General features: G+C 39.7%; 1 protein-coding gene across 1 annotated transcript in view; it reads right to left on the bottom strand.

Moving 5' to 3' along the window:
- ZFHX4 (zinc finger homeobox 4) overlaps positions 1–11,230 on the bottom strand; it is a 155,180-nt gene that overhangs the window by 5,089 nt on the left and 138,861 nt on the right. Inside the window, exon 9 of the mRNA XM_051610961.1 lies at positions 5,546–10,936. Coding sequence (XP_051466921.1) covers positions 5,546–10,936 — 5,391 coding nt within the window. The remainder of the gene's footprint in view (positions 1–5,545; positions 10,937–11,230) is intronic.

The following is an 11,230-nucleotide window of genomic DNA, read 5'->3' as shown; positions in this document are numbered from 1 at the left end:
ATCCTCCACCTCATTAGAGAGAGCAACCTAAGGATGGACTGGCTCTGTCTGGAGGGTGCATATACACAAGAAGTATGCCTTATAACTTAATGGAAGAAATCTTTTCTCTGCTTCAAGTACCAGATATAGTGCAGTGGCTGGTAACAGTTTACTAAAAAGCAACTTCCATGAGATGTGTAGTTGGTCAGAAAATTAAATGATGGCACAGGGTAGAAAAGGCAACTAACTGTAGGAGGCTGTACATTACACCCATTGTCATTTTTTCAGGTAATTAAATTTGCTAGAAGAAAAAAAAAGTGTGTAGTGTACACAGAACTCTAAAAGAGAAGCAACATCAGGAACAGCCTACTAGTGCATGGATAAGAGAACAATAGATGCAGGGTCTGTAATGGAAGATAGATGGGTATTAGCTACTTGGAAGCACTAATGGAGTGAACAAGAATAACGTTTAAATCATCAATATCCAGGTGCTTAGCATTACTTAGGAATAAAGCAATTAGGATTCAAAGGAAATAATTATCAGATTTAACAAAGAGGCCATTTAATGTCTGTCACCATATCATTACTCCTATTTAATGGTAGGGAAACACTAAGGAGTTAAAATGCATTGTGAGCATGGATTAGATAGCACAGTGAAACAAGTCACAACAGTTATAATTAAAAAGTGGGTAATTGCCACAGTTACTGCACAGTAACATTGAAGATGCTATTGCTTGCCCCTACACTTTCAACAGGAAGTAAAAAGCAATTGTGTGTGGAGCTTGCTGAAAATGTATTAAATGATAAATACTGTAGATGGAAAATGCGTGAATTATGCAATTAGTGTGAACTGCTGCTCCAGCTTTGTAATGGTTATTTGGGCTTGTCATTTACTTAGGACTTTTCTGATTTCTTTCTATTCTTAACCTCTTCAACACATACACATAATGTTGTCTTCAGTCTGCTCATACTGATGATGCCCAGAGCAGCCAATATATCATAGCTATTCTATATTTTGGAATTCAGTTGAAATGCACAGAATTCTGTTAAATACTCAGACAGGCTGCAATACAACAATGAAATCCACCTGTTTTATTGAACATTAAGTGTGGGACTGAGAGTTCCAAAACTGAATGAAGAAAACTTGATGAAACTGATGCCCCATTTCCATACATGAGAGATGTAGCATAGAAAATCCACTAATCATGAAAAACATTTTAATCCTGCTGTTTTAAGTGACTATCAAAGAGCAGAGACTTCTGTTTCTCTTGAAGAAATCAGAGGGCTAAAAATACAAAAATTAAACTGCTATCAATGGGCCAAAAGCAGACACAGAATAGAATTTAGTGCCCTAATAATAAGGAAAGTAATTGCTGCTCAACTAAATTTCTCTCTTGATAACATTTCAAAAAACACTAAGTACACAGTGATGTGAGCATTCTTGCAAAAAGCTGCTGTGAATCTTCAAGGCAGCCCAGGCTTAAGTGATGTGCAAAGAAAATATGGTAATAGTGATGACATTAAAAGGTTTATAGAACCAGTAATAGTAGCAAGAAGCAAGATAAAGCAACTAGTTTTCTGCAAGGGATCATAGGCAAAACCACAAAGCTAAGAAAAAAGATAATATTAATTTTAAGAACAGCTGAAAAGAGAAGGTGAATTCTTCTATCTACAGTCACCTGTAAAATAAGCAGGCACTTGAAGAACAAAGACTAAAATTCTGTATTAATTAGAATTCCACCAAATAACTCCATAATAACTAAACAACAAAATAACTAAAATTCTGTATGAATTAGAATTCCACCAAATAACTCCATATTAGAAGTTACGCTGAGAAAACATAGAAGTAATGTTGAGATTACTCTCATGTTGAGATTACTCTCAGCATTTGATGCTCAAAAGACGGTATTATTACATTATCTTATTATTATTACATTATTACACTCTTACTAATGTCTAACCTAAAACTCCCCTCTTCCAGTTTAAAGCTATTACCCCTCATCCTATCACTACATGCCCTTATAAAGTCCCTCCCCTGCTTTCCTGTAGGCCCCTGAAGGTATTGGAAGACAGGTACAAGGTCTTTCCAGAGTCATCTCTTTTCCAGGCTGAACAACCCCAACTCTCCCAGCCTTTCTTTTTAGGAGAGGTACACCAGCCCTCTGATCATCTTTGTGCCCCTCCTCTGGATTTGCTCCAAGAGCTCCATGTGCTTCCTGTGTTGGGGGCTCCAGAGTAGTACTCCAGGTGGAGTCACACGAGGGCTGAGTAAAGGGGGAGAATCACCTCTCTTGAGCTGCTAGCCATGCTTCTTTTGGCCCAGCCCAGGATATGGTTGGTTTTCTGGGCTGCAAGGACACACTGCCACTCCTGTTGAGCTTCTCATCAAGAGAAGTATATCCCACAAGTGAGAGGATTCTTTGACATATCATCCTTAAATCACACAATAACTCTAACACTAAAACCCACTTGTTTTAGAACAATATAACTGAATTTCAAGTTATTGGATCCTTTCATTCAGAAATAAAGCTATCTTATTTTGACAAAACTAGTTATTTTTGCAAATAAAAGTCTAGTTTGAGCACTACATAAAAAAAGATAAAATGAACTGTAGTTTGAACATTTCCATATTTTGTAATCTAGGATTATTTTCAAGTGCTCCATTTCAAACCTTTTATAAAGCAAATACTGCATTTAAAGAAGAATAGTATTTTGCAAAATTTAGCTGGGCTTTGTACCCTTTAGAAAACCCATAAACAACACTGGATGCAAGAACAGAAAAGTGAAATCCCTTATAAACTTGTATTAACCAGTGAAACTAGTGAGATTTATTTATCTGCCTAGCAGGAGTAAAGAGAAACACAAAGGGCAATATTAAATGCTATGTTTGTCTTAGCAAACAGCAAACATATTCTTTAAAAATAAAGATCTTACTAATGTAGGACAGAATGGATGGGCTTTGCAACAGGAAATAAAGTCACCAACCCTGAATTTTTATTGAAAACAGGTAATTATTCTAATATAAGCGATCCCAGTGAGACTTCTGAAGTGCATTTTTGGGATTGGGTCTGAACGAAGAAATGACACACTTGCAGTGGGATTCACAAGAAGAGGACTTGAAGTATAGGAGAGCAAGTAATCAGGGAGTTAGCTTCAGATAATCCCTCATGCAAAGAATGATGAAGAACAACTGTCCTGCTGGCTGAGAATATACATCCTGCTGGAAGAACCGTAGCAAAAGAAAAACCTGCTTGGAAGCCTACTTCCACAAAGATGCTTCTTGAATAACTCTTAGCATCAAACAGGTTTGTGAACTGCCAGCTAAATCAGGGTAGAGAAGAAAACAGAAATGGCTTAATTAAGTGCAGAAAGTACTAGTCTTGAGCACATACAGAAGAACATCTGAGAATATTACTGGCTTTCCACGATGAATGATTAAAATAATCTATTTTTTTTCCATTCACTATGACTGTTCCATTATGTATCATTAGGGAATGGAGATTTATGCATGCAAGTATTTGCCAGGCAACAAAAAGGGAATGAAGGGGCTATTTAGCATATGGCAGAAGAAAAAGTAAACAACGAGATTCTAGTAGCTAAATTACAAAGTGGGCTTTGCCCACAATGGGCTAATTAACCTCAAGAAGTTGCAAGATGAAAGAGGGTAAAAATCCATCTCAATTGGCAGTGCACTGCATATGCTATGGTACTAATAATTTAAATTTATCTCACAGAAGAGATATTTGGGGGAAATTAGAAAATCTGAAAATTATTATGGACCATAATAATACCTTTCATATTATTAACAGGACAATTTACAGACTCTAAGGCTACATTGACACAGGCAAGTTGAACAGTACTAGAGAACATTTCAAAAAAACTGAAACTAAACCATCTGTAAAGTGAGAATGGTCACTGCCACTGTTTTGGCCTGGGTCAACTAGCATCCTCCTAAACGACTCCTGAGCACAGCTGAGGTGCTATCATGGGTTCATGACTATTCCCAAGACTCACTTTGCATGGGGACTTCTGATTTTGAGAGTAAAACAATGTAATATCTTTCCAAGCAAATTTAATTTAGTAGTACAGAAAAAGCCTGAGTTTTCTGGAGCCCATTTTACCTGAAGGTCAACTGAACCAAAGCGATTTAGCAAAGTAATATGGAGAAACCATATCTATAATTTCAATGAACAATGACCAGCCATTTTTGGACCTGAACATGGAATGCCATTAAGAATGAAATACAGCAACTTTATATTTCCTTTATATGCATTCCCTGTGCCAATAAGTGTTTGACATAAGCCAGAGGGCACTCAGCCAGAGACTCCATTGTGGAGGAAAGTCATTCTTATCCAATGAAGAGAAAAACAAGATGCTTTGACCACCACTTAGGGAAACAATAACATGACCATCATCAGTCAAAGCACAGCTGGGTATCAGAGAAGACATTGCTACAGTCATAGTATGTCTAACAACACTGGTGATTAAGCCTCTATCTTACTTGCCAAAGTGAGTTGTTTTCTAAGTCAAAGTTTAGAGATCAACAGCAAGTGGAATTACTGGATAAAATGAGGCAAGGGGTCTTAATCACCTCCCTAACTCTGCTGTGCACATATTTGATATGAATGTGCAAAGTTAGAAGATGAATGGGAGAGCTTTCAGTCTGCAAGGCTGCACTCACAATGAACTCTTGATTGCAAAACTTGAGCCTAATACAAGAAAGTAAATCAGGTTCATTCTTTGAGAACTAAACAAATCATTCAGCAGAAATCTTGGTTCTCTGATTTCAATGAAACTTATTGCAAGAGCAAGTACTTTCCAATGTGAGCAAAAAAACAGAGTAAAACCAGAATCAAAACAGTCAGTAAAACAGTTACATGTTCAGTTGAAAGTGCAAGTACAAATGAAGCGGTGTATGTCTCCAATGACTTTACGAACTAGAGGTAGGAGATATTCAGCATTTCCTGGAATTTGGATCACAATGATCTGCCATTATAAAGCACCTTCTTATCTTAGCAGACAATTAATCAGAAATATAATATATGGCCTTGGGCAGTATTTTATTTTAAATATGTATTCTGAATTAAACAACAGATTGCACTGGTCTAAGGGATGGACCAAATGCCTGATGAATTGACAATGTGGTAAATATTTGGTGCTTCAGCAGACATTATTTTAAATATTTGCATACCAAAAATTTACATACAAACCTCTAATCCAAGTTTTGCCTAAGGGGGTATAATTCAAAACAGACACACAAAAAAGCAAAATTATGCAATATTGCTTTTGTTGCAGAAGCCTAATATGGACTAAAAACATTTCTGTCAATTATATTTCAATTAAAATTCTTTTTTTTTTTTTTTTTTCCCCCTGAAATCAGAGATATAGTCCAGGTTACAGCAACAACTGAGAACTGCACTGAGTACACCTTATAGCAGTACTTTTTTTCTACTCACACCAGTCTCACAAGCATGATATGAATGCATATATGCTGTTTTGGTGAGACAGTGACTGTGTAAGATGATCAAATTAATAAAATGAGAAAATCATCCCCTTATAGACTTACTGTTTGAACTTTGTGGAAATCCAGGTAAGGAGGATGGACCATTCATTCCAGGCAGAAGAACAGGAGGAAGGCCAGGTAGTCCTGGATAAGCTGCTGGCAAACTGATACCATGAAGAGAACTGCTGTCCATCATGCCTGGTTGCTGTACTGTTAATCCTAGCACATCAGTAGCCTTCTTTATGCGATCCAACTCTTGCTGTGCCATCAGCTGTCTAACAGTTGTAGGAGCTAAATAATCTTTCTCCCGATCTAGCTGACTTCCCACAGTTTCTCTCACTTTTGTAATATGTTGTTTGGAAAAGATATGATCTCTTATGGACAAACGTGCAGAATATTTCACACTGCACAGAGAACACTCTGGCTTTGTTCCATCAGGTCCAGTCTGATTTATCATGAATGGCTTCCCTATGTTAATTTTGAATTTCTTTTCTTTAGCCCGGGCATTCTGAAACCAGACCTGGACCACACGTTTAGGTAGGCCAATCTCATTCCCTAGCATTTCGCATTCTTGCATTGTTGGAGTCCGGTAGTCACTAAAGCAAGCCTTGAGAACTTTAAGCTGCAGGTTACTCATCTGTGTTCGGAAACGTTTGTGGCCTGGCCGATCACTGCTTTTGGATTTAAAGGGATTGCTAGCTCCAAATGGGTTAGGTGAACTAGGATCAGCTATGCTTGAAGTTTCACTGCGGTCAGCATTATCATCAGGGTCATCAGTAATGTAGTAACTTTGGTCATGGTCACCATCTTTTTCACTGAAATGTATTGAGGGGCTTGTTAAGGAAAAGAGAAACTTATCATCAGTATTCTCATTTGTAGGTGTAGTTGCAGCTTTTGGTAGCGTGTCGTTCACAAGTGGTTTTGGTTCTTTGGGAGGTGATGCAGGTTTTGCATCCCCAGAACTGCCAGCCGTGCTTTCCATTTCATTGTTCCCCTCATCCCCTGTTGTGGCATCACTAATTGCTGTATTAATTGATGAAGTCTCATCAAAGTCAGTCTTGTTTTGATCGTATCCAGAATCAGCAGGAGGGGCATTCAAATTTTCTATATCCTCACTAGACTCCGCTTTAAAAGAAGAAGGACTTAAGAGATTCTTCGGTGACATTTCTGCAGTTTTGCTAACAGGAGTTGATACAGTGGAGGCTAATTCATTTTCACTTGATAATTCTGTTTTTGCCAATGACAGTGACGGGTAATCAAAAAATATGTACTTTTGTGGACTTTCTCCTCCATCTTCAGTTGATATCAAAGGACTTGGAGGCAAACTATAACCAGCCTGTTTCCCTTCATTCCAATGTCGAGAGCGAATGTGACTTTCTAAAGCCGATTTTGCTTTAAACAGAGCTCGGCAGAAAGGGCACCTTTTATGGGATTGGGCTGGGCCAACTGCACGGAATTGTCCCTTTCTTTCTCGGGCTCTAGTATTCTGAAACCAGACTTGCACAACTCTCTTTTTCAGTCCCACTTCACGTGCAATGTGATCTAGCATCTTTCTGGTGGGGTTGGAATCTAGTAGGTACTTTTCATAGAGTATTTCCAGCTGCTCTGGAGTAATTGTAGTTCTTAAACGCTTATCACGATGTTGATCTTCTCCACTGTTTCCTCCCTCTTTCTCACTACAGTTATTGTCTTCTTTATCATCTAGTTTTCGTTTCAGGGAACCAGAAACTGTAGCAGGGTGTGCTGTATGTGATGAGCCAGTTTGTGGTGGCATCTGAGCAAGAGAACTGTTAAGTAACTGTCCAGTCATCAAAGGATTATTTGGGTCAAATATCATATAGGGCATATCCATTGGTCTTTCTAAAAACTGTGAGTGAAGAAACTGGTTTTGGGCTGCTAGGAAATGCATGTGCTGGTGCTCTTGCCAAAGTTCTAGAGTTGGAAAGGCAACTGTACACTGATCACATTGGTACTGCAATAACTGAGGAGGTAGACTGTTCTGTAGAGAAGTCATTGAAATTGGTAATGGACTGGAAGGAACAGGTGTGGTCTGTGATGCAGAAGGAGGTCTCCCTACTACCTGTGATTGTTTTTGTTGCTGTGGTTGAGAAGACGAGGCCTGAGGGTCAGAAGAGGTTACTGGTGTAGACTGCACTTGTTTGGTGTTTTGGGGTATTGTATCAGTTTGCTTAGAGATGGTTTCATTTTGTTTTGGTTTTTCTGTGGACTCAGGTTTAGGAGAAGCTTTCTCAGGTTCTGGTTTGGGTGATGGAATCAAAGGAGTACTAGAACCAGAGCCTGAACTTGCTGCCGTGACTGCCAGGTTTTTTGATGACTCGTTTTGACCAGAGACTGTGCAGTTCTTATACACTGTTTGATCAGAGGCATCCATAGAATCTTCAGTTTGGCTTTCATCTTGAGCATCATCATCTTCATCTTTATAACACTGCTTTTTCTGGTGTGTAATCAAATCAAAGATCCTGGGAAAAACCACACTGCACTTTTTGCACTGATATTGCATGTTACTAGTTCGAATGTAACGCTCATTTGTCAGTTCCCTTTTTTCATTGTCTTTAGTTTCAGCTTGATTTTCATAACTTTTGCGAGCTTTTTGTCGTGCATTTTGGAACCATACAACAATAACTCGAGTAGGTAGGTTAAGTACAGTTGAAAGTTGTTCGATTTCATCATCCTTTGGATAAGCATTTGTGTCAAAGAAGTCTTGGAGGACACGGAGTTGGTAGTCAGTAAACCGAGTCCTAGATGATCTCTTGCTGAAAGATGCATCAGACTTGTAAGGTTCTACAGCTGAAGGCTGAGGATCTATTCTGATGTCTTCCAATACAGTTATGGGAGGGTTGCTGAAATTATACGGAGAATCTTTATTTCTCTGTCGTTCTTTAAACAGTGTATTACGAAACCAGTGCTTGATAACTTTCTGTGAAAGACCAGATTTCTCAGCCATTTCCTGGATCTGCTCTTCACTTGGAGAATTGTTAATATCAAAATAAGCTCGCAAGATTTTTAGCTGGTCATCAGTGATTCTTGTACGTGGACGCTTGAACTGAGAGTGCCGCAGGAAATTAGGATCTAATCCCAGCTGCTGCTGACAAAGCTGGGTAAGATCTGCAGATAAAGTATCCATTGGTGGCAACTGGAGAGCAAGCTGAGGAGGCAATGCAGGATGCTGCACTGGCTGCATCATAATTGGAGGGAAAAGAGGCAGATCAAGTGAAACAGGAAGTTGGACTTGAGGTGGGGCTGACGGTGGTGGTGGTGGAGGAGGTGGTGGTGGTGGAGGAGGTGGTGGCGGTGGTGTGGGTGGTGGAGCTTGCAAAGGAGTAGGAGTTGTGTTTTGAATTTTTCCAGCCCCAGCTGAAGAAGACTGAGAAGGAGTTGGGGGAGGAGGCGGTGGTGGTGGTGGAGGCGGTGGTGGAGGCGGTGGTGTTTCTGGAGAAGATGGAGAAATTGGATAAAGCTTGTCATACGCCTCCCTGTATTGTCGGGCAAACTTTTCTAATGCTCCATATGGAAAAAACTGTCCATGCACATGTTCTTGATGACTCTTCAGAATAAGAATGTTGGAAAAGAGCTTACTGCAGGTTCCACATTCCAGTTTGTCTGTGTTTTCAACTTCACCAGTCTTGCTTTTTTTCTGCACTTTTTGTCTGTTCTCATTGTATTGGATAACTAACTCAAACCCAAAGTTCTCCAACAAAGCCTTGGCTGCATTACCTCTTGCTCCAGAAGCTATTCTGGGTGGTGGAATGGTTGGTTCTGAGGATTTTGGCTTCTTCATATCTTTGTTTTCTTTTAGTCCTTCATTCTCATTAGTAAATTCTTGCTTTGGCTTCTCTTGTTTCTCAGAAACTTCTTCTGACTCCTTATATGACGGCATATCCTTTATCAGCTGGCAATCTGTACTTAATAAAGTATTTTGCTCTGCTTTCATCATCTTGCTACTTTGCTGTGGCTGTTTTTGGGACTGAAGTTGGGGTTGGGTAGATTGATACTGTTGTGCTTGTTGCTGCAGTATCTGTAGCTGGGTTTGGCCAACATGGTGCTGAGTTTGTATTTGCTGCTTCAAATCTTCCAGCAGTGATCCTGTCATGCCAGCCATTCCAGGCATACCGAATGTGGCTGAACCAGGCAAACCCAGATCTGGGCTTAAGCTAAATTCTGTCCCAGGTATATAGAATGGGAAAAGGAACTGAGGCTGTTGAAATTGCAGCAGTGCTTCTGGTGTCATTGGAAAATGAGGCAAAAAAGCTGGGTTTAGAAACTGGGGTTGAAAGAACGCAGCTTGCTGTTGCAGTTCATGTTGTAGTTGCATTTGAAGTTGTGCTGGTGACTGGGGTGGGTGATGTGTAGGCTGAGCAGAAATTAACTCAGAAGCTTGCTTTTTATTTAATTCTTTGGCATCTAAATGTGTTTCTTTGCTGTTAACTGCTGGTAAGCTCATAGATTCTAGCATTCCTTGGCTGGGGCTATTAACATTCCCTGTTGAACTATTTCCGCTACTTATACTACCACTTGGTTCTAATTTTGCAGCCCTTGCCTTTGTCTGATGAAGCACAGATCTCATGTGAATTTCCAATGTAGAACTTTGGCTATATGCCACATTGCAAATGCTGCATTTGTAGGGTTTGTTGTCAGTGCTGCTGTTGGTTTCTTGAGGGACGGGACTTGATGCTTCCTGCAAAACCTTTTTGAGCTTATGTAAATGGGACACTGAGTTATAGTGGACCAAGAGAATGTTCTTCTGGGTAAAAGACTCTTTACATACTGTGCACTTATATGGGCGAGATGGATCTAGAAATTTTTCCATAGTAAAATTTGGCCCTTTTCTAAAAGGTAAGGTCCGCTTTGGTTCTGAGCTCATATCATCTGGAATAGAGCTACTATCACTTCCTACAGGACTTGCTTTACCTTCCTGGTCCATCTCATAATCTCTTTCTATTTCCTGTTCTAGTGCATGATCTTCTTGTGGCATGCTTTCACTTTCTGCCCAGAGTTCACCATTGACAGGTAAAGAAGCACAGAGCTGCTGAAGTTCAGCTTCATTGAGCTCAGGGTGGCCTGCTTCCAAGTGTTTTTTTAAAGCCTGGAATGTACGGAAACTACGTTGGCAAAGGCTACACATGGTAGCTGCCCGAATAGCATGATACTGGGAATGTATCTGAAGCTTCTGCATAGTCTTAAAAGCCAAGCTACAATGGTTACAACGGTACTTATAGACATGGCGGTCAGAAACAGAGAGCTGCTGCTTCTTCTGCTGTTCATTTAGCTGATCCGTCATTGAGTCAGTGGTCTTTATATCTTTACTGCTGCTCTTATTCCAATCTGGCGTTTCAGTAGATTCCTTAGGTGGCTTCTGTTCCTCCGTTTTAATTTCCACTCCAGTTTTTGATTCATCAATCCCAGGGGTACTTTTCTCTTCTACAGGACTTTCACCTAGGCAAAGAAAATTAAGTGTCTTTTACACAAGTAGAAGAAAATGGCACATAGTATTAATGTGGTTTTTTTCATAAGAAATCCAGAGAGGCAACTGGCATGCCATGTGTTGGCCTAATAAAGTATATATGATCTGAATGGCAGTGGCAGTTGGCCTGGGAGAGGCATAGGGCTTCTCTTTGTCATGAAGTGGGAGTTTATTGGCACAATAAATGCACCAAACAAAAAAAAAGAAGCAAAGGAGTGGGAAAGAGGGAGGTATTAGAAATGAGGTCAATAGATAGGACAGGTGAT

Source organism: Apus apus, chromosome 2 (assembly GCF_020740795.1).
Source record: "Apus apus isolate bApuApu2 chromosome 2, bApuApu2.pri.cur, whole genome shotgun sequence".
Taxonomy (NCBI): domain Eukaryota; kingdom Metazoa; phylum Chordata; class Aves; order Apodiformes; family Apodidae; genus Apus; species Apus apus.
The sequence above is the reverse complement of the archived record's forward strand: the minus strand, read 5'-3'. Positions and strand labels throughout refer to the sequence as shown.